At 38.6% G+C, this 25,019-nt stretch overlaps 1 protein-coding gene across 5 annotated transcripts in view; it reads right to left on the bottom strand.

Moving 5' to 3' along the window:
* The window catches only part of DMD (dystrophin), a 3,436,004-nt gene that overhangs the window by 1,369,828 nt on the left and 2,041,157 nt on the right, over positions 1–25,019 (bottom strand). For all 5 annotated transcript variants that reach the window (XM_077482558.1, XM_077482560.1, XM_077482557.1 and 2 more), the window contains one exon: positions 24,090–24,265. In XM_077482558.1, coding sequence (XP_077338684.1) covers positions 24,090–24,265 — 176 coding nt within the window. The remainder of the gene's footprint in view (positions 1–24,089; positions 24,266–25,019) is intronic.

The following is a 25,019-nucleotide window of genomic DNA, read 5'->3' as shown; positions in this document are numbered from 1 at the left end:
TGAGGAAAAAACGACATTTGTACATGGCACACACCTTGTCCAAAATGTCACAGCAACATATATATGGAATATTTAGCCCAACGGGCTGTAGGATCTCTCACATTTATGTCGTAATTTGCATATAACTGACAAAGTATATCTTCAGTTCAGGTTTGCTGTTATTATCTTTGATCCTGGGGTTAAACAAGAAATCTCTGGGGCCAAACCTCTGGGCCTCAATTTTTTGTCATCAAAACCACTGCCCATATTATAAGGCTACTTATCACAGGGTAGAGATGCCTAAATTTCATGTGGCTTGAGTTATGTGAAAGTACGATTAAATTGAAGAACCTTATTTAAAGACTGTGCAAATCCTGATCCACTTTCAGTATGAGTGTATTACCAAGCCCTGATATTATGCACCTCTGCTTTCCATCCCTATCCATTTTAAACAGTTCTTATCTGAATAATTCATCTTGAGGAGTAACAGTCTTGATAGCAGTGCACTATGTACCACAGGTTTTATAACAATAAGCTTTCAATATGGTGGTACAGAATATACTGTACCATATTGGCTTCCTGTTTCTGTATATCGGCCATAATTGCAAATATCCTCTGTGCTATATCTGAATCATACAGACACAAATGCTTCATAAAAGTTCAGTACTCTATATGTATAATGCATACTGGCACACATTAGGCATGCTTTTCTAATCCACCTTGGGAAGTTTCAAGTTCATGGCATCAACTCCAGTTGGAAAGTTTTTTGGCCATGTAGAAATCCACACAGACGATAATGTGTCTCCCTGGTACAAATATTTCTACACAGGCACTTCCTGAGTGGGAAAGTATACTCACTTACCATAAAGTACCTGGGGAACCAGGACATCTGTAATTTTTAGTCCCACGTGTACAGTGATAGAGGATGGTAAGTACATTTCTTGATATATTGGATAAACAAGAGAATAATGGAATTTTACTGACATTGCTCACAATGTTTTCCTCTCTAATAGTTCCCACTAAATCCAGCTCCAGGGCTATGTGATAGGCACTACAATTCTCCATCATAAGAAAACTAATACCTGGAGAGTGGGAGTGAGATATTTCATCCATGGATGTTCCTGTGACAAATTCTGTCATTGCACAGGTATATTGATAATGCCTTTTTCCTTTGGATGGTATTGTTGAATTTGTTGAACTCATCTGTGGCAGTTCTGAACCACAATGAATTCAATTAAAAATTGATGCTAGCAGTGATTAATGATGAAATGCCATTTTTGAATGTAACAATTGAAAACCTGAAAGGACACACAGGGCAAGCTTTACACAATATTATATAGGAAAGAGACAACAGAGAATACAATCCAGGAAGCACACAGTGGTCACCCTAAAACATTGATAAAAAGCATACCATACAGAAAATATTTGAGAAGCTGTAAAATATGCACATTAGAAAGGAACAAAAAAAGGCAAAAAAATTTAAATAAAAATTAAGAGACAGGCTTAAAAATAGGATACTATGCAAGACTTATAACATAAATTTAACAAACATGTTTTCAAAAAATAAAAAAATACAAGAAAAATAAGATATAATAATCACTATGAATTGAAATCAACATAAGGTGTTATATTGAATCCTGTCTAAACACACTGGGATGGACTCAAAGAAGACCCTAGCTCATCTACATTCTACTTTTGAAAGACCACAAATAGTATACAAGTACAATTATAGTATACAATAAATTAATTGAAAGAGAAATTGGTGACCAGTGAGTACAAAAGTGTTTTTAATATAGCGACACCATTTTGTTTCAGAAAAGTAATTTCTGCAGACACATCCAAGTAGGAACTGGGACTGAATTGCCTATGCCAAGAGGACAAGTATTTGGAAATAAACATTTCGCAAACTATGAAACAAAAGGACTTATATATCTTCTAATATGCGGATGTGACATGTATTATATAGTAAAGTTCAGGAAAATGTAAAAGGCTAGGGTGTCTTTATATCTCAATAATGTTGGGTCCTGAAATCTCAGGTCCCAGGTAGCACCCCACATGTTTTAACACAGTGGTAAAGTATAAAAGTTCAGTTTGTTTGTCCTAGATAGGGTCCTATGGTCCATTAATACAAGTATACTGCATAAGCAAAATGGAAACTTTCAGCTATTATATAGAGGTGTAGCCTGCATAACTATATTGAAAACTCTTCTTACAAACCCGGTGGAACATATCTACTATCTATCTAGGATTGTCAGTCTTCAGGTTTGTTCATGCATACAAGGAATGCAAGAGAGTAGTATTGTATTTTTTTAGGCCTGCCATACACTGAGTGAATTTGCTTTATTCCCCCATCAACACAGAGAGTGTTGATGTGGGAATGATTTATGCTGGGCCATTGCCATCCCCGACAGGAGAAGACAGTGATTACCGCTGGTATATCAGACACTAGTGATAATCACAAAAGAATCCGCCAGGCTGGTTGTACCCAAGTTGATCAATCGACCACCTTGGCACATTCAGCCTGCCCATTAATGGTTCAAATCTCATTGGGTTTCTGTCAAGATTCGAACTGTGTATGGCCGGCACTAGGTTATAAAAGGTAGATGTGAATAATATCAGGGATCCATAATAAACATATACTGCAAGTAGATGAGGAGTTGCACAGTCTTTATACAAGGTTCTATGATTTCAGTTTATTTTAATATAACCCATCTATATAATATTTAAGCATCACTCCACCTGGTGGACAGTTACAAATCTGCAGTCTGTGATTTGTAGCCTCATAACATGGGTGTTGGTGTTGATGACACAATGTTGAGACCCAAAGCTATGGCCCCATGGATTTCTTATTTAACCAGAGGATCAGTGGAATAATAGAAAACCTGAACTGAGGGTATACTTTGTCAATTGTATGCAAATGATGACATTGTTTTGTGAGGTTCTACAGCACCTTGTGCTAATTGCTCTGGTTTCTTGTGTATCAACAACTAAGGATAATATGAGAATGCCTTCATCTTTAATTCAACCCAGAAAACCAGTGCTATCTGTGTTCAGTCATCACACATGAACAGCATCTATATCCTGGCCTAATAATTAATGTCACAATCATGTAATTGTAGGTGCCTGTGCAATAACTTTTATCTGAGTATGCATATGTCGTCTCAAAGAGCTCTGCCCTAAATTGCTAATAATTGTATGGTGTTGACTATAATCTTTGAGATATAATATATATATATATATATATATATATATATATATATATATATATATATATATATATAAATTCTATGTAAATCTAATCGTTTAGCTTATATGCAATACAAAATAAATCTCTGATACTAGGTCTACTTTAAGTATGAACTTTTCAAAATGCTTCATATTTAGCGCATAACATTATTTTACTCATTTGACTGAGAATATGCTAGCTCAGAAACCATTACCCAAATTACTGCTGATGCATTCAATAAAGCATTAGATGAAAGTATGGCAGTATTGTATTTCAGGAATCAAATCCTGTGCTCACATTTAAACATCCTTTCAATTTGTCATTTATTCATAAACAACATCTGTATTGGATTTGCAATGAGCCAACAGGCCATTACTGTACAGTAATGGAGTTTGAATCTGTATTTATCTACTGACTGACTACTTTGACCTAATGCCATAGTTGTTAGCTCTTACATTTGCTCTTACATTTCCTAATGTGCAACCTTAAAATTCTTCTAATAAAATGGGTCCTTTGGAAGCCATGTCTATTTCCACCACAGACAGTACATATGAATTAATATTAAGGACAGAGCATTTCCTTAGACAATGACTTGATAAAAAAATACATAAAATGTTTCTTTATTCTACATTTATTGAGAGCTAGTAACAGAGAACAGGTGGCGGACTAATAAGTAATAATTACTATATTGAAAATGAAAGTAGGCATGATTAATAGTCAGGTTGCAATACAAGAATGTGCTAAGTCTTTTAAATGGCATATGGTTGAACTTGTATTGATTCCCGAATCTGCCCTGCTGTTTTCCTTTTCCTTTTCATTAGTTTCACTTGCTGAGCTTTAAGTAACTCTACAAGACATGTTTAGCTTTTTTTAACTTCAGAAAAAACATAGTATGAAAGAGGTTTATTTTATTAACATTATAATGTATTCATTATACCTTTTTGTGGCAGCTGGACTTTTTAGGAATATGTAAAATTTATTTTGGTGCATTTAATTAAGTAAATGCTTTAAACTGTTATTAATGTAAACTAGAACATATGTTTCTGAAAGCTCTGCTTTCTAGCTGAAATCAACTAGACAAAACACACTAGATGCATCAAAAGAGATTGTGTCAAAGATGACTGCACAAACTTGAGTTTCTGTTTTTCTCTTGGTATATCATTATTCTGAGCAATTACTAAGGTGAAAATTCTACTTAACCACTTTCAGACCGGACCATTTTTCTGGCTTAAGACCAGACCACTTTTTGCGATTCGGCACTGCGTCGGTTTAAATGACAATTGCACGCATGCAACGTGGCTCCCAAACAAAATTGACATCCTTTTTTTCCCACAAATAGAGCTTTCTTTTAGTGGTATTTGGTCACCCCTGTGGTTTTTATTTTTTGCGCTATAAACAAAAATAGAGCGACAATTTTGAGAAAAACGCATTATTTTTTACTTTTTGTTATAATAAATATCCCCCAAAAATATATATAAAAAAAAATGTTCCCTCAGTTTAGGCCTATACGTATTCTTTTACATATTTTTGGTTAAAAAAATCACAATAAGCGATTATTGATTGGTTTGCGTATAGCGTTTACAAAATAGGGGATAATTTTATGGCATTTTTATTAATCATTTTTTTTTACTAGTAATGGCGGCAATCAGCAATTTTTATTGTGACTGCGACATTATGGCGGACAGATCGAACATTTTTGAATCGTCTTTGGGACCATTGTAATTTATACAGCAATCAATGCTATACAAATGCATTGATTCCTGTGTTAATGACACTGGCAGTGAAGGGGTTAACCAGGGGGTGGCAGTGTAGGGGTTAAGTTTTCCTAGGGGCGTGTACTAACTGTGGGGGGGGCTGGGCTTTGTGTTAGTGAACACTGATCTCTGCTCCAATCACACAGAGCAGAGATCAGCGTCACTTGTTGCTAGGCAGAATGGGGAGATGCTGTTTACAACAGCATCTCCCCATTTAGCTGCCCCGTGAGATGATCGCGTGGATCCCCACGGCGATCGAGTCCGCGGGACCTGCGACCAGACTCACGGGGGTCCCGCGCCGGCGGCACGCGTGCGATGACAGGGTGGCATATAAAAATGGACATACCTGTACGCCAATATGCCTGCCCGTGCCATTCTACTGACGTACATTGGTGTGCGCCGGTCGGGAAGTGGTTAAAAGGACTCTGCAGCTTCAATACCAATTACACCTGCAATAGCCTAAAAGTACTAATATATGCTTAAAGTCTATGTAAATCTATATTTTATTATTGAATAGAGTAGGATGGGACTCATGACAAATATTGAAGGAAAGTTCCCCCAGCTGGGACACAGACAGAAATAAAAGCTCTGTCCAGGTGTTGAATAGTTTGTTTCATCCCTGTAAACTTATAAATCTAGAAGAGAGCTTGTTTTGTTGAAAACAACAGACTTACTGTTTAGATCACCAGATGGAAATAGGACAGCCTAAAAAAAGAAAACTAATGCAACCATCACATCTAAGAATTGGTAAGCTGCAATATAATAAATGCTTGTGTTTGGGTTTAATACTGCTGTAAGAATGAAACAATCATATTACTTACTACATAAATGCATTTTCCCTTTCTCCAGCCACAAAACTATTAAAAAAACAGCAAGCAGGGCCCCCCAAAATGTTATTGTCATATGCGGTCTTTTAGAAATATTTAAAACTTAAGGAAAGGTTGTGTATATCAGACGTCTAACCCTTTACCTAATCTACTGTGAGCTGTTGAGTACATTTTGTAAAGGTCCACTGCCTAAATCATTAAATTACACATCCAATTTGGTAAACCAAAGCTTAACTACAAGACCTATTTTCACCAGTATTACTGTGTTACATAAAATCCCATGCAACACACCACAGAATTTTTAGGAAGGAGTGGCAAATATAAAACAATGGAGGCATATGAACAACAAATTTGGTAAACCAAAGCTTAACTACAAGACCCTATTTTCACCAGTATTACTGTGTTACATAAAATCCCATGCAACACACCACAGAATTTTTAGGAAGGAGTGGCAAATATAAAACAATGGAGGCATATGAACAACATGGTAGCAGAGTCTATTTATGCATTGTCCCACAATCCTTCTATCCTGCACCAATATTTATGTCTACCATATAGTTGGACCAATGATCTTGTTTGCTTTAGATACAGAAATTGGTTGCAGTCATTTTTAGAAGTGCATGGAAGTGCAAATATATTGCTTTTGTCAGGAGCATGATCTGAATCTATGACCTCTGCTGTATCCTACAGTAGATCTCCTTGCTGAGCCACCCGAGATCCTGGACAGCACCCTGCCCAAACCATTGGATAATATTTTCTTGTAAATTGTTTCTGGTGAACCTTGAACTCCTTGCTCCTCTCATGAACTTCCTATTTAAGCCATGTCATTTTACTTTCTGTTTTCCAGATTATCGTGCTCTCTCCAGCCAATATCTTTCTCCTTTGCATACTTATAGCTGTCCTCATCTCCACTACCACTCATTAAAGACGTTTGGGGTGTTCCTTGTCTAAGCTTCTGCTTGTTCCCAATGTGTAACTAGTTGTTACTGAGCTTTGGCTTGTTTACTGACTACACTTCTACTTGATCACTGTATGCTATATCTGCTACTGGACTCAAGCTTGCTCATCTCCTCCATCAGTAGTTTTGGTGAATACCAGTTAGTGCTTAGATCCCACACCTCAGGTGTGTCTGCGGCATCCACTAGGGTGACCTGCCTGAGTATTTATACAGCTGATCAGTAGGAGTCTCTCTTTTTTTTTTTTACTTTATTTCTTTATTAAGATATTTATTTTGTTTACAAAATACATCAAAATTGAACATCCCCTCAGTCCCCCCCTCCCATCTCCTTATCAGATAAAAAATATAAAAAAGGATGATTCATATCTTGAGTGACCTAAGAGGGGATTGGTATCATGAGGGCCATCCTGGCTGATGTTCCATATAATCTAGATTCCCACTCTATCAATCTTCCCTCCCGTCCCCATTCTCGTACACTTCCACCCTCTTCATTTGCACTCTTACTTTAATTCTTATTGGGTCACTTTTCATCGTTAAAATATTTATTTTTCACACTATTATTATTCACATATCAATCCCTCTGGCATCCCACCAAGGTTTCCACATCTTGTCATATTTCTTTAAAGTCCCTTGTTTTATATACAATGCTTTCTCTTTAAGAATTACCACATTCATGCTATTTATCCATTCTCTACCGGCAGGGGCGACACCGACAACCGTATTAGGGCAACCAATTCCTTGCCTGAAATAGGCATCTCAGGACTGCCGTCTGGCTGCTTCCCAGGTTTCCAACTCCCTCAATTAATCCCAGGAGACAATACTTCGCCTCCATCCTGGTGGAGGTTCCAAAAACCCGATCAATGGTTCCTGTCACCTCCGTCCAGTAGCGGATCAACTTCGGGCATCTCCAAAACATATGAATCATGTCTCCCTCCATGTCCCCACACCGGGGGCAGCTTGCATCCGGCCGTCGGCCAAATTGAAAAAGTTTATGAGGAGTATAGTAGGTTCTATATAATAAGAACAGATGTGACATCCTCTGAGAAGGAGAGAGTGATACCAACGGAGCCAGTTCAAGAATTTGATTCCATTGTATTTCGGAGATATCTCCCACATCTTTTTCCCACTTCCTCTTGTACATAGGAGTCTTTATCCCTCCCATTCTCCCCTTGTTTATATTTGGGTATATTTTCGAAATTAAACCTTTTCCTGTTTCTGCATTAATTATTTTTTTGAAGAACTGGGATTGCGCTCCATTCTAAGGTCCTCCCTCTAAACTGCTCCTCCAGTGCCTGCCTGACCTGCAAATACTTATAGAAGGATTTATTTGGTAGAGCAAAATAATCTCTCAGTTCCTGAAAGGTTTTCAGGGCACCATCTTGGTATAGCTGAGCGATAAATTTTATTCCTCATCTCTCCCATTCACTTACTGTCCCCATCTTCTGCAGTTCTCCCAATTTACTATTCTTCCATAAGGGGGTATACTCATTAAATCCTCTGTATTTTAATATGGCCTTCGCTGTGTCCCACACTCTCGTCATTAAACTAATAGGAAGGATCCTGCCTCCAGAGCTTCCACTATTGAGTCATGTGGTGTATTTTGTAGGAGCATTTTTCTCCCTGCCTCTCCCCCTTCTAAATTACACCCCCCATATACTGGAGTTGTGATGCGAGGAAGTATCTAAATGGATGTGGGAGTGCTACTCCTCCTTCCTGTTTTTGTAACTGCAGAGTACTCAATCGAATTCTTGCCGACCCAGCCTTACAAATCAGTTCCCTGAACACCATATCTATCTTTTGAAACCACATTTTATATAACCAAATTGGGGAGTTATGCAGTACATAGAGAAGCTGTGGCATCCATATCATTTTGATTAAATTACAGCGACCTGCCACAGATAATGGCAGGCGTTTCCACACTTTTGTCTTCCTCCTAAATTTATTCAGTAACGGAATTATATTATCTGCAGTGCACTGTTGAGGGTCTCTGGATACGTTTATTCCTAGGTATTTAAATTTACTTACTACTTGGATCTGGGTCACCTCCTCAGGCAAGGGGCTTCCCAGAGGATCTACTGGCAGAAGGCTAGATATTTCCCAATTCATATTAAGTCCGGAAATTTGGCCAAATTTGTTAATATCCATAGCTTTCTGAAGGGAATCCTGTGTATCGCCAAGGAATGACAGTAGGCCATCCGCGTATAATGCCACTTTTTCTTCCAAGTCTCCCCTTCTAAAACCCTTCACCTGAGCAGAAGACCGCAGGGCAATGGCCAGAGGTTCAATTGCAATGGCAAAGAGGAGGGGTGACAAGGGACACCCTTGTCTTGTCCCCCTCCCCAGTCTAAATTTATCGGACTTTTCATTATTCACCTTTACTCTGGCTTCTGGTGCCCTATAAAGCATTTTTACCCATTTCATGAAACCCGGTCCAAATTGGGCCGTCTCCATAACTCTCCAGAGATACTGCCACTCAAGACTATCAAAGGCCTTGGCATCTAAAGACAAAATAGCCCTCTCTCCACTCTCATCCGTAGGGACCTGAAGATTCAAGTATACCCTCCTTATATCTGTGCTAGTAGTTCTTCCGCGTATAAAACCTGATTGATCAGGGTGGTTTAGTTTCAGTATAACACTGTTCACCCTAGCCGCCAAGACCTTTGCCAGTATTTTTATGGCAGTGTTTAATAAAGCGATATGCCTATATGAGGCAGGATCAAGTGGGTCTTTACCTTCCTTGTGTATGGTGATTATGGTGGATTCCATCAACGATGAGGGGAGCTCTCCCCTCATTATTGACCAATTCAATACCCTCAACAGCTCGGGAAGCAATACCTTCCCATACTGCCAATATATCTCGGTCGGGAGTCCGTCTGGGCCCGGGGATTTCTGTTGCGCCATCTCAATAATGACCCTTTGTATTTCCTCTATTGTTATAGGTCTATCTAACTCAGTTCTATCTGTTTCATCAAGACAGGGGAAATTCAGATCCCTGAAAAAGCTGTCCATTTCATCCCCCATTTCCTCCTGTTGTGATCAATAAAAGTCCTCATAATATTCTTTAAACTTGCCCACTATTTCTGGAGTATATGAGGATACCCTTCCATCTCCTATAGTTATAGTGGGTATAATGGATGGGGGGGAGTTCACCCTAACTAATTGTGCCAGCATACTTCCTGCACTTTTCCCCTCTCCAAAGGCAAATTGTTTCTGGAAGAGATGTTTATTCTCTATTTTTCTAAGAGTCATTAATTGATAATTTTGTTGTTCCTCTATCCATTTCCTAAGTTTATCCGGTGTTGGGTCATTGATATACTGTTCCTCTGCTGTAGTTACCCTCTCCCCTATTAGTCTCTCCCAGTCCTTAGTCTGTTTTTTAATTTTTGAGATTCGTTGGATCATTATGCCTCTGAGGAAAGCCTTCAGAGTGTCCCACACTATTCCTTCTGAGGCGGTACCTCTATTCAAATCGAGAAACTCCCCCATTGATGCCAATATCTCGTTCGGATCCTCCATCAGTTCGATCCAAAACGGGTTTATCCTCCACTCCCCAGGATGGTTACACTCGCCCAGCTTTAGTGATATTGTCACTGGGGAATGGTCCGACAGACCCCTTGGTCTGTAGTTCACATTCTTTATGATAGACATCATTTCGTCATTTCCCAGCACTAGGTCGATCCTGGAGAGTGTCGAATGTGTCCTGGAGAAGCACAAGTATTGTCGGGCCTCCGGGTTCCGTATTCTCCAGATGTCCCACAATCCTGTCTCTCTACTGTTATTGCTAATGGTCTTTGAGCCTGACATCTGACCATGACAGCTTTTGTAGTCAAGCACTGAAGTAACAGAAAGGAATGCTATAAGTAAACTTTGTAGATATCAGACTTTGTAGGACAAAGTATTTGAATTGAATGCATGCTCAGTTATATGACTGCTTTTCAATGGAACCCTGCATGTGAGTGCTTATTTCAAGAGCAGGTCAATATAAGCTGCACATTCCAATTTGAATAATGGTGGTAACAAAGGAAAAATATAATACAAAAGAAACAAGAAATCACAAAAAGAGATAAAACAGTAAACATTCCTCAGATTTGCTCATGATAAGTACAACAAAAAGTGATAAAACACTTATAATTTTGTATAAAAGTAACAAAGACTCAAGCATCCCTAAAATAAGTAACAACCATATACATGCAGTCAAGGCCAGGGATGGCCTGATACTGATTAATGGTTATCATATCTTGGCTATCAGATTATTGTTGCGATTTTATCATTTCCATAGTATAACAAGATTACTTCAGTTTTTATCAGTTTGTAGCAAGTGGGTAGATTGTTTTCATCAAGTTGCTGTGTGGATTTGGGGTGCCATTGCAATGAATGAGACTACAATGTGTGATGCTGAGTAATGCTGATGCAGATAAGCAAATATGTATGTGAAGTTATATATTAAACTATGATAATGTGTAAGTCACCTAAAAAAAACTAGGCAGAACTAAGGAATATGTGCTATAAGTAAATCTGGCCAAGCAACTGCAACTGAAATTAATGTACAAGAAATGCTTACCTAAAAACGAAATTACAATTATGTATAACAATATTTGTGACTTAAGTGGGGTACACACTATAAGAAAAATTGGGCGAACAATCTTCAGATTTTCCTTGTTGTTTCACAGCAAATCAGAAGCGATGAAACAAAATTTGAGTTGTTTTTGTTCATGTGCAGTTTTCTTTTCTGATTTTTCTTGTACGAAAATCATAGGAAAACAGTACACATTAAACGAAAATCATTTGTTGTGTTCCTGTAAGAGAAAAATTTTGGAGTTGTCCCCGTACGAATGTTCGGAATTGGCTGTCAAAAGTTGTGTACACAACTATACGAATATCATATGAAAATTTGTTGGACAAAATTTTTTTTCCTGTAACAAAGAAGATTTAAATGTGTCTTGGGGTAGAACATTTTTCACATTTATGAAAAGGCACTCCTTAAGTGGTTATATACGTCGGCAGAATGGCATGGCTGGGAGAAGTAACGTACCGTATGTTACTTTGAATTTCCCACTGGGCACATGCACGTGCCTGCCGCAAGCTCCGTGACCATGCCCGCGGGACCCACGGACTTGATCACCACTGGAATACCCACGATCGTGTCACAGAGCTGAAGAACGGGGAGATGCTGTTTACATCGGGCTAGCAGTGACAGGACCCTGATCGTCTGCTCCCTGTCATCGGGAGCAGCGATCAGTGTCATGTCACTGCAAGCCCATCCCCCAGACAGTTAGAAACATTCCCCCAGGACACACTTAACCCCTCCCTGCCCCCTAGTGGTTAACCCCTTCACTCCAAGTGACATTAATGCAAATGGTCCAAAAAATGTGTCAAAATTATTCAATGTGTCCACAATAATGTTGCAGTCATGATAAAAATCACTGATCGCCGCCATTACTAGTAAAAAAAAAATTATTAATAGAAATGGCATAAAACTATCCCCTATTTTGTAGACGCTATAACTCTTGCACAAACCAATCAATAAACGCTTATTGCGATATTTTTTTACTGAAAATATGTAGAAGAATATGTATCGGTCTAAACATAGGAGAATTTTTTTTTTTTATATATTTGTTGGGGGATATTTATTATAGCAAAAAGTAAAAAATAATTATATCTCCTATGCTCTGCTCACAGTTTTCAAACCTACACCCCATATTTAAAATCGGAATATGCAATGATCCTTCACGTTTTATAACAAAGATTTTAATAATAGTGTTACTAATATTAAACTGAGCCACAATGTGGCCAATTTCCTGAACTAAACAAAAACTTTCCTTACTCATAATGTCATAATGTTCAAGAAGGAATATGGAAGAGATGACAAGATACAAAATGTATTGCTAAGGATTCTCAAAGAATGGATTATACATAATGGAAAATAGTTAATTAAATCTGGCAAAGTTAGAATTCAGATAAGTTCCAATTTTTAATAGTCTATATTTTATATTTTTCATGTATGTTCATTGGCTCTGTCTTTCTTTTTGTGTTTCTACACACACACACAAACACAGATTTTCTGAAGGGAAAGAGTCTATTCGCTTTGCAAAGGAAGCCATGGGGAATTATACCCAGAGTTTAGTGAATATAGTGACAGAGAATAACCGATCATGCAAGGAAAAAAAAATTGATGCACATGATTGGATGATGGAAGTCAACAAAGCTTCACCTAATTCACTAAGCTATATGGAAAATTCCATTGCAATGTGCATCTTCCTTTACAAAGTGCACAGTCTGTTTGTAAACATATTACAGTGCATGGCCTGCTTCATAGGGTCATAGTTGTGCACACATCAGCAAGGTCTGTTGCATGTGATAATGTGTATGATCTTGCTAATGTGCATGGGCATTGTTAGTTAATTTGTACTTTCAGCAATAGTTTTGGTGTCCGGAGACCCTATTAAAAGCACATCACATCTGAAGATAGGTGCTGAGTCATTGTCAGCTTCTGTGACCCATGACCTGACCTGTGCTCCATTAACTTTTGTTTTACCCAGCTTGCTTACTGACTCTGCAGCATCCTGAAATCCTGTTGATGACCATGGCTCACATCCTGACTATGTTTTTGCCTGCTGTCTTGTTACCTCTGCTGCATGTTGCTTATTCACCTTGGTCTGGGCTATGACTATTAAGGATGGGTGAACAGTTTAGCCCCAGCATGAGTTTGGGCCAAACATTGGCTGTTTGGAAGTTCTCCGAACAACCAAATTATAGGGTTGCTTGACCATTTGTTCATCCCACCAAGTGACCACAATACACTGCGCTGCCGCACAATGAAAGCTTCACCCAATCAGGGCACGGAGCACTGTCAGAGCCATGATTGGACACTTTCATGATGACTGTATCCAATCATGGCTCATTGCTCGCTCCACACTATAAAAGTATTCTTTCCATATATAGTGGACATTTGTAGTGTGATAGCTTAGAGAAAGATAGAACAGGGCTCTCTTCAGTGCTATTAGACAGTATAGTGGTATAGTGTTCTATTCTGATTCTATTGTCAGTATATAATATCAGTTTAGTGTGCATCTAGGGATAATTCAGTGTGAGAGTAGTGCATTTAACGCTGTATATTTCATTGCATTACTGCAAGTTTAGAGCCATATAGTTGTGTGCGCTACTGTAAGTTTAACGCTGCATATTTAATTACTTTACTGAAAGTTTAACGCCATATAGTTCTGTGTATTTCTGCAAGTTTAACACTGTATAAATGTGTGTGTTACTGCAAGTTTAATGCCATATAGTTCTGTGCAGTGCTGCCAATTTAATGCCATATATTTAACTGTGTTGCTGCAAGTTTAATGCTATATAGTTCTGTGCGTTACTGCAAGTTTAACTCAATATATTTCATTGCATTACTGCAAGTTTAACACCATATATTTTATTGCGTTACTGCAAATTTAATGCCATACAGTTCTGTGCATTATTTCAAGATTAATCCCATATAGTTCTGTGTGTTACTGCAAGTTTAACGCTGTATATTTCATTGCATTAATGCAAGTTTAACACCATATAGTACTGTGCGTTACTGCATGTTTGCCACAGTATATTGTAGTATATTATATTGTATACATGGAGTGAGCCTGTGTCGTGAATACTGAAATTAAGGTGCACCAAACACCACTTTACATTGATTAAAGTGCATCCATGTACACAATTACACATCTTTATTACATTTTGTTAATAAGCACCCCCCACTCCCCCCTATCATGTCTGGAAGGACACCAAGGAGAGGCAGATGTTCCCATAGCACTGTAAGGTGGATGTGGTCAATCCTCAGGTAGGGCATCATTTCCTCTGTTAAGTGATGTTGCCCATGCTATTAAGCCACAGCATGCAGAGGAGATGGTGGCTTACTAAACCATTCTCATCCTCCTCATCCTCTGTCACCCAAGCAGAGACTAGTGCGCAGTCCCTTGCAGCTGCCAGAGTGACAAAATCTACTTTCTTGTCGATAGCTATTCCTGCCATAGCCCCAGAATCAGGCATGGAGGAGTCAGCAGAGTTATTTTAACACAACATCAGCCACTTGCTCTTTGACGATTCACAGCCATTACTCGATTCAGATGTTGGTTCTGACTTGAGGAAGACAGGAACATGAGCATACAGAGAGGGCAGAACACTGGTACACAAATTGGAAGTCATCTTCCCCCAGCCACAGTGTACTGCCAAGTTGTCTCCAGTGGTAATGAGGATGAATGAGATGATGATAAAGAGGTCAATGACTTGACTTGGGTGCCGGATAGAGCAGAAGAGAAAAAGGACAGTGAGGCACAACCTCAACGAGGTAGCCATCATGGTAGCCAACAGTAGAGAGCAGCCATCTCATTCCATCACATTGTGGAGCTGCTATCTCCCAGATCACTTCCCATAGCTAAGCTGTCCGGGCCTTTTTTAAGTACATACACAGCCAATAACACTGTTGCTATTTGCAAACTTTGTTTCAAGTGCATCAAATATGGCAAAATCCATCACTCTGCCATTACATGAAAAGCAATGTTATTCCTGACACGTGGTCCAGCAAGCATGTGCAGGGAAAATAGATTTTGTTCACTGCACACTGGGTAACTGCTTGTAAGTTGGGAGGATGCAGGACAGGGCTCAGTGCTGAAGCTTGTTGTGCCCCCACATCTCCATATAGCTGGTGATTCTTCAGCTCTACCCCCTCCTCCTCCTTCTCCATGCCCTCCTCTGCTGAATTGTCCTATGAACCTTAAGTACCCCCTAAGCATTCAAAGGGATATTTAATGAGCCAGGCCAAAAAGGTGCAATGCAGTGCTTCAGCTGGTGTGTTTATGGAACAGGAACCACACTGGAGCATAAATTCTTGCAGCTTTGAAAGAACAGGCCCAGAGGTGGTTCACACCATGCCAGCTGGAGCCAGGAATGGTGGTGTGTGATAATGGCACAAACCTCCTGTCTGCCCTTAGACAGGGAAAGTTGTCACTTGTGCCATGCCTAGCATATGTCCTCAATTTGGTAGTGCAATTTTTGACAGCAAAGCCAATTCTTGCTTTCATCAAGAGTTCCTCCATAAGGTTAAGGTGAGTTTCAGTGTTGTTGTCACCTTTTGATTCTACTTGCAAAGTCCCGTGGGGGTTATTTTCCTTTTTTCTTTTCTAATTAACATAAGGAGATACATACTGTCCTACATAAGTATTGGAATTTTTTGACCTGTGACCAGACTATATATAAATACATTAAACAGTATCATGGGATCACATACAGACATTCTACATCTTTAACTACTTCCCACCCAGCCAATGTATATATATGGCCTGGTGGGAGCCTTCTACTTCTGACTGGACATTCCTGAACATCCTTCAGAAGTAAGGGGATCACGCTCGTGTGCCCGTGCAGTGGCGCGATCCCGATGCGCTCGTGTCACCCGTACACGGCGCATCTCGGATCGGCAGGAGGGCTCTGTGATTGGCCCTCCTGATCACATGACGGCCATGTCCAATCACAGCTGTCATGTGATGTAAACAAACAGCCGGTTGCTAGGCAATCGGCTCTCCTCTCCTCACACGGAAGTCTTCACTGAGGAGAGGAGAGCAGATTTCTGCAGCCGGCTGGTGATCAGTGAGTATGAGCTGTTTTTTACAGCTTTTTACTCACTGATCACCAGTCTAGTCTAAAACACAATGAAAACACAATGTCCCCACACATGTCCCCAAAACACACATGTCCCCAATAATAAAAACACATGTCCCCCACATATGTTCCACTAAAATTACATGTCCCAATGATTATCTGCACACATATGTCTGTGATCACCTGCACACATCTGTTCATGATCATTTGCGTACATATGTCCGTGATCACACAAACCAATTATTATACACTTAACAGAATTTTTTTTTACCAAAGACATGTAGCAGAATACATTTTGGCTTAAATTTATGTCAAAATTCGATTTTATTGGATTTCCTTTAAAATAAAAAAAAACATATTGTTTTTTTTTTTTCAAATTTACGCAATTTTTTGCTTATATCTCAAAAAATACAAAACGGAGTCGTAAATAAATACCACCAAAATAAAGCTCTATTTGTGCAAACAAAATGATAAAAATTTCATTTGAGTACAGCGTAGCATGACCGCGCAATTGTCATAGAAAGTGTGAGAGCGCTGAAACCTGAAAATTGGGCTGGGAAGGAAGGGTGCGAAAGTGCCCTGTATTGTAGTGGTTAAGAGACAAATTTACCCACAGTCATTACATTAAGACTTTATCAACTTAGAACACTTCAGAGAGAAAGGATACATTCCAGTACGCTCCTCCACAATGTCTGTGGAGATAGGAATGTGATAATATTCCCTAACAAGGAGATGTTTTTACGCAAGCAGTGTATAGACCAGTAGTGTATTTAGGTTTTGTGCTGCCCTCGGCCTGACTAAACTTGTGCACCCCTAATTTAAATATGACCCACCCCTTCCTGTCAAGACCACACCCCTTGCTGTTTAAGACCCACCCTGAAATTTTTGAGTGGGGACACTAGTTCTGAGGGTCTGGGGAGGCAATAGATTCCCCTAATTTGCATAGATTTCCTCTTACTTCCTGTTTGGCTATGGGGCAGGAAGTGAAGGGAAATATCTACAATGGGACATGGATGGTAAAAAATAAACTGACAGGGGTTATAACCCTCCGTTACTCTATCCAAAATAAAAATAAAAAAAAGTGTTGCCTATAGTTCTACTTTAAGCACAATACTCTGATAATTTTATGGAGAGGACTAAGAAGATATTAACCATGCCAATGGTGCAGCAGAAAACATATAGCACAGTGAAGAAGCTTTGTGGTCCAGTATGATAGGACAGTAAAAATTAGAAGCGCCCCCCCCCCCACAGTTTTAGAATTCCAGCTGCCCACATAACGGAAGCAGTGCGGCTGCTTTATGGGGGCGCTAAACTAATTTGTCTCTCAGCCCAGTCCACCCCATAAGACTGGTGCTACACTAACAGTGTAGTGAAAGCCGGCGTGGACTCTTTTCGTGCTGCCCCCCTGCAAAGTGCTGCCCTAGGCCTGGGCCTTTTCTGCCTAGGCCAGGATACAGCATTGGCATAGACTATGACACCATGGGTCTCATATATTTGATGTAATGCACCTGTGGTGTGTTCAATGTTGGCAAAACTATTAGACACTTAAGGCCAAGGATTAGTGATCATGTATTATGTACCAAATGGTAATGCAAGTTAATTGGCATATTAGCCTGCTTAAGGTCCTCAAAGATCCCTGCAGGGGGAGATTTTGATAAATTAATACTTCAGAAAGAAACAAAATTAATACAGAGATACCCCCCCCCCCCCAGGTCTTAATAAGACTTTTAGTTACACACCATTTTTGTAATATTTATATCTTAATTTTTTGGCAAACAAAGGAAGGATCTGGTACACATAGGCTGCCCCACTGATTGTAAACCATTTGTTATTTACTGTGTTATTTACTGTGCTATTAAATTTTTTAGTGATCCAGTGGCTTTGGCCTTTATTTTTGTCTGCAAAGCGCCATCATTTGCCTCAGTGAGCATCTTCAGATGGTTTGTATATTACAATAGTGTACTCTTGTATTTATTTATATTTTTAATTATGCATGATTAATAAATGTATGTTTGAATTATAGACATACTAGAACTCCCCTCTCCTGAGGAAGCGGTCAACTATCCGTGAAATGTGAACACAGAAATATAGAAACACTCCCCTTAGATATCCTATGGTCAGTGTGTAAGCTGATTACATGTTCACTAAAATGTTAATTGATTCATCTTCTTTACCTTGTATTCTGGAATCCAAGGTGTTTGAGATATGCAAGGGATCTAGCAATTATGTCATATTAATATGTAGAGCTATATATCAACGGTGTTACATTTATAAATGTTTTTATTGTGTTTTTAATTAATAAAGAATTGTTTTGTCTTATTAACAAAAAGTTTTGTCTAATAGTTCTCTAGCCCCACATAAAGCCCATTTATGTGCACAGTTTAGTTATATAAAGTCTACAGATCCTCTTTTTGCACCTGGAAATTCCTGGGTCCAGCCTGCATATCGGCTTCTTCAGCACACCTGGTTTGAACATGTTCAGCAGCACAGCAGCTCCTAGGCTGTCTTCTGATTTTCTGCTGCATATTCACGTATTAAAGGCACCATGACTTGTGTGCCTAAACCCTCTCTCCAACTTTATGCGGTACTGGGCCAGAGGTGTAAGGGAAGCCTTCTTGTCAGCCAAGCCTCTAACAGGTACATAACATGTGTGGAAAAAGTATCTAAGAATATATATATATAATAAAATGCTAACTCTCTGTATGGGTCAATATTTCTACTGCAGATGATAACTACACACCTGATATTTCCTGAGTTGTCTGAAAGCCTCACTATACTCAGTCCAATTCTTTTGGAGCTCATTATTGTCCAAGGAACACCCCTTGTTACTTTTTCAGTTACTTATAAGAAATACCAACTATACAGGGCTGAACACCATACACTTCTGGCATAGTTGTAAAATATGTCAGTGGTGTGTCAATATTTTCATCAGTTGGCTCCAGTTTGAGCCAACTTGAATGATCAAACGTACAGGTTTCCCTGTCTTTCTCCAGCTGGACTTTCTCCTGGGGGGGTATAAGCTCCTTTGTGTGTTGCTAGCCTCAGCACAACTCAGATACGTTTATTAGATTATCTCCTCTCTGATATCTCTGGTACATAGAATGCACCTCCTGTTTTAAATCCTCCTCACTAGTACAGTTTTGACAAATCCTCATAAATTGACAAGTTGGGATTTAATTTATGAGATAACTGAAATGATGGGTTGGCAACATGCAGCAAGAAATTGGCTTTGCTTTACTTCCAAATGGTTTTAGTGGTGAACCTATTGCTATCAATCAGGGTTTTAAGCTACCCATAGCTGGATCAAAATTTCATCAGCGACTAACTGAATTTCAATCCATATATGAGTACTTGACTTCTGTACAACTGCCCTACTGGAAAATTTCCTCTCAATCAGTGCTGCAGGTTATAGCCTGCACTACTGATCTGTGTATTATAATAGCAGGGTAGTCTCCTCGCTGTCAAAATACAATAACACAGCTGGGAGGATTCTCTCATCCACCTTGAATGTGTGGATGAGAAAATCAAGTCAATTAAGCTTTTTCAGGTCCTCATGGACCACCTCCAGGAATAAACTAATAAACCAGTTGTTGTAAAGGGCCATCATTGTTTTGGCTTTAAATTTGTGGTTGTAGCTTTATTGGAAGAGGTTTATATTTATGTTTCTAGATCTACTAGTTATTTTGATATTAGATTCTCACTAAAATTATCTCTGAATATGCATTTTCTATGACATACTCAGTTGGAATTGCACACATTTGTAACAAGTTTACTATTAGCCTTAACTGAACTGAAGTATCTGACCAGAGATTGCTTATAGTTAGTTGTTTTTGCTACATTGTGATTGTTGAAAATGGGCCTTCATTGTCCAGGACTGATGCATAATTATGTAGTGTAGCCATGAAATTAGCATTTAATGCTATCATAATTAGGTATCATATAACAGTTACTGTCTAATATTTTTAATGTTAACAAACTGTGTGCCAACATGCATAACCAGCTATACAAAAACTGTTGTGTAGTAAAATTAATAGCACCCATTAAATCAATCTAAGTAACTATTTTTTTCAAATACAAAAAGCATTTTGTTGATTTTCAAGAGGCAATGGTTTGGCATCACAGTTAGATCTCCACTACAAAATTCTGGCATAAACTGAGGCCAAGTCCTTCTGTGTTCAGTAGCACTAGGCTTTAGAAAGAACACCTGGAACTGGAAGAAGAGATGTATTGGTAATGATAAATGACGCCTGTGGCTTCTCTGTAGTCCAACAGAATCATGGACTTCAAACACTCCAGCATATCTTTCTATGAATGTTTAATGAATAGTAAACAATAAACTAGCAGGTGTGTTTTTTCTTTCCCCAGGATGAAACATTTGACTTGACTTACATAGCTTTAAATGAGCCATTTAATTTGATTCAGTCATTTGATTGTACTCGTGTTAGCTATACTATGCAATGAGCAGTATAGCAATGCACACTAAAATATTTTGTTTAGGAATTTCGGTTTTGTCAGAAATTTTTTTTATTTAGTTATTCAAGAAATTCATTTTTATTTATTTTGTTTCGTTAAAAAATGCATTGGTATGAAAATCCATATTAATTAAAGTCAAATCTGTCAATTGAAGGCGTATGGTGTCTGTCAGATGTTCTAAGTAGATTTGACAAAGCAGCTAAACTGAACGACGCCACGATCGTACATTTTTGGTCAAATGCTCTGCCCACAAGCTATAGTAGAATTCTAATGTTGTTTGACTAGTAATAATTATAATTATTATTACTAGTCAAACAACATAATTCTTCTTAGCCTATGGGTGGAGCATCTGGCTGTAAATGTCCGCTCGCAGTGATCGTATGTATGTAATGTTGAATCTTTTCTCTCTATGTTGAATAATCTTGGACTAATAGAGTTAGGTTAGGCACATTCAACTGCAGGTTCGATAGACACAGATCGCTATTGTCAACGTCATGTTGAATCTTCTATCTATCTATATCAAACTGTTGTCACAACGATAGAAAAATATAATAGATACTGAAATAAAGCATTTTTTTATTTCGGATCTTTCAGATTTCAGAGTCTGTGCATTCACTATCGTTTGTTAAAATGAACACGAAAATCCCCAAAATTTAGACGAAAATGCATTTGGACGAAAATGAATGCACATATCTAGTATTTGCAGTTCATAAGTGACTCCACAACAATATGATCCAAAAAAGTGGGCTTTGGTGACTCCCAGCACCTGTTCCAACTCTCTGCACTCACCTCTCTTATTGACCTCTCTTACAAGGTCAAATCACGCTTCCTCCTTTCTTCCACCTGATTTTCTGACACTCTGTTAAAACATAGCAACTTACATTTCAGATAAAAATTTTCAACTCCTAAAATGTGACCTTGGTGATATGCACTGGGTGGAGCCAGGTGATGCTACCAATACCGGAAGTGATGCCGGAGCCTCCAAGCACCACTGTCAGTTTTAGGAGTTGAAAGTTTTTATCTGAAATGTAAGTTGCTATGTTTTAATAAATATATTTTAAATTAATTACTGCACTATGAGGATACCCTTTCTTACATGAGCCATCTCATGGAGTATACCATGATCTTAAAGGGCCACACATCCAATTATAAGAGTGGCAGAACATCAGGTGGAGGAAAATGTTATATCTATTTGTTTATAATTAAATAAAATGTATGATATATCTATATATATATCTATATCTATATCTATATATACATATAAATATAAATATAAATATATATATATATATATATATATATATATATATATATATATATCACTGAAGAAATGACACAATGTAAAGTAGTGAGTGTACTGCTTTTATAACAGTGTAAATTTGCTGTCCCCTAAAAATAACTCAACACACAGCCATTAATGTCTAAACCGTAGGCAACAAAATTGAGTACACCCCTAAGTGAAAATGTCCAAATTGGGCCCAATTAGCCCTTTTTCCTCCCCAGTGTCATGTGACTTGTTAGTGTTACAAGGTCTCAGGTGTGAATGGGGAGCAGGTGTGTTAAATTTGGTGTTATCCCTCTCACTCTCTCATACGGGTCACTCAAAGTTTAACATGGCACCTCATGGCAAAGAACTCTCTGAGGATCTGAAAAAAAAATGGTTGTTGCTCTACATAAAGAAGACCATACAGTGGTATAACAGGACAGGTTCCACTCAGAACAGACCTCGCCATGGTCGACCAAAGTAGTTGAGTGTACATGCTCAGTATCATATCCAGAGGTTGTCTTTGGGAAATAGACATATGAGTGCTGCCAGCATTGCTGCAGAGGTTGAAGAGGTTCGGGGTCATCCTGTCAGTGCTCAGACCATACGCCACACACTGCATCAAATTGGTCTGCATGGCTGTCATCCCAGAAGGAAGCCTCTTCTAAAGATGATACACAAGAAAGCCTGCAAACTGTTTGATGAAGACACGACACTAAGGACATTACTGAAACCATGTCCTGTGGTCTGATGAGACCAAGATAAACTTATTTGGTTCAGATTGTGTCAAGCGTGTGTGGTGGCAACCAGGAGGAGTACAAAGACAAGTGTGTCTTGCCTACAGTCAAGCATGGTGGTGGAAGTGTCATGGTCTGGGGCTGCATGAGTGCTGCCAGCACTGGGGAGATACAGAGCATGATCCCTACCCTTCAGAGACTGAGCCGCAGGGCAGTATCCCAACATAACGACCCCAAACACACCTCCAAGACGACCACTGAGACACCTCATAGGTGGGCTTGTGCATCAGGGAGGATGTAACTACAAGCTGAGTGAACTAGGAGAAAGCAGAGAGCCAGGAGAGCTGGGTAAGACAGTCTGAGGGACCAGTGAAAGAGCAGAGATGCTGCTGAAGAGATAGGTGGGTGGCTCTGCATTAATTGGTATCTGTTTTGCTTTTGACAATCTCCTGAGGGACAATTATTCTGTTTTCAATTTTTCTTTGTTTATTTAATAAAAGTGAGCTAGCAAGCCATAAAACAGAGTTCAGACTGGAATTTACTCAGTACAAATGCTATTAAGACTGAGCTATATACATTATATTAGGTTTTCCAGATATCGCTTGAGATAATCCACTTTATTTCATCAGTTGCACACATACAATATTTCTAAGGGTTTAAATTGTTTTCTAATGAAATCTAAAACTAATTAATCACTTCAGACCTGATACTTTTTGTAAAAGTCTGGCTATATCTTCACTCCTATTATGCTTTTCCCCTCACTCTGCACTACCTGTTGTAAAGTAAATGTAGCAGGGATTGCCACGCTTGCACCATGTTGTCCTTTCTGCCAAATGTATTGTAGAATTTGCCGAAGCATGAAAGTCCTAGCTCAAAAAATGTAAAATCCATACCACAAACACCAACACCTACCAATATTTTGAGGATTTAAAGACATGAGCTCACAGGAGCTGACCTCAATGTCTGTGTAAAATTATTTGTCAGTCTCAGAATTCAGTGTTATCTTGGGTGTGGACCCATCTGCAACCAATTTATACAATACAGCTCATTTATAATAAACATTAGGAAGCAAATGGAGGGCACTGGGGACACCAGTCAAGTGTAATTTGTTTAATGTTTATGTTTGTGTGTAAAATCCCTTATTTTTTTGCATGGAAAAGTTGACGTTTTATTAGCCATTGCAATTAGTTAATACACACTGTTTGATAACACTATGTTGTTTCATAGTGACTCACCTTTTCCTTCTTTCATTAAGCTTCCTGTGGATTATAAACCAGCGAGAATTCAGTGTATCTAAATTCTCCTTAATATGGGAAGCATCAGCAGTTGAAGACTGCTCAGCAACTTCTCCTCCATATACATTCAGAGCTCTAACAGTAGCTTGCTGCTGCTCTATGCCATCTTCAAGCACCTGAAAAGGAAAGAATAAAATAGATTTTAGGAATAACACATAATATATTTTCACATTAAAACTATAGACCTTATTAGAACATATAAAACACTCTGATCACAATCCCATACTATAAGCTATCTTACAAATCTATGATCTTTCACAATCACTAGATATATTGGGTCCTCATTACTGTAGATCAGAAGCATTTGGAGATCTTGGTACCAGATCCCAGAAGACCTTTTAACATTAGGCACTGCTAACTTCCCTTTCCCTTCCCCTTTCCCTTTCCTTTTCCTTTTCCTTCCCTTTTCCTTTCCCTTCGTTTCCCATGTGAAAATCCTAAGATTTTGTTAAGAGTACACACCTAACTGAAAGTGGTGGAGCTAAGGTATCTCTAAGTAAATTCAGATCTTCCTGGATGCAATTCTTTCTTCTCTCTCTGAACATGGATCCATTACAGTATCTGAATGAAATGCTTCTGAAAATGTTTCTGACATTGTAATGTTCTGGCTGGCTCATGCATGTTTTTTTATGATTTTAATTACTTAAAGAAAACAGTTTTGTCCTATGTCAGTTGTTTCTTTGTTTTGTTTTTATGCTTATTTTACATTAAGTCATGCCTGTGGAAAGTTTAGTTGTTCTTGGAATTTCTGCATGTATGAGGGGTACTAGCAGTGACTGATATTATACAACTTGCTGATTTAAGTTAGTCGGGAAGCTTGTCCACAAACACATTTCACTTGCAATATTTGTGGCCTAACATATTCAGTGA

The sequence above is a fragment of the Lithobates pipiens genome, unplaced genomic scaffold, assembly GCF_037356315.1.
Source record: "Lithobates pipiens isolate NorthernLeopardFrog02 unplaced genomic scaffold, aLitPip1_a1.2 Scaffold_16, whole genome shotgun sequence".
Taxonomy (NCBI): domain Eukaryota; kingdom Metazoa; phylum Chordata; class Amphibia; order Anura; family Ranidae; genus Lithobates; species Lithobates pipiens.
The sequence above is the reverse complement of the archived record's forward strand: the minus strand, read 5'-3'. Positions and strand labels throughout refer to the sequence as shown.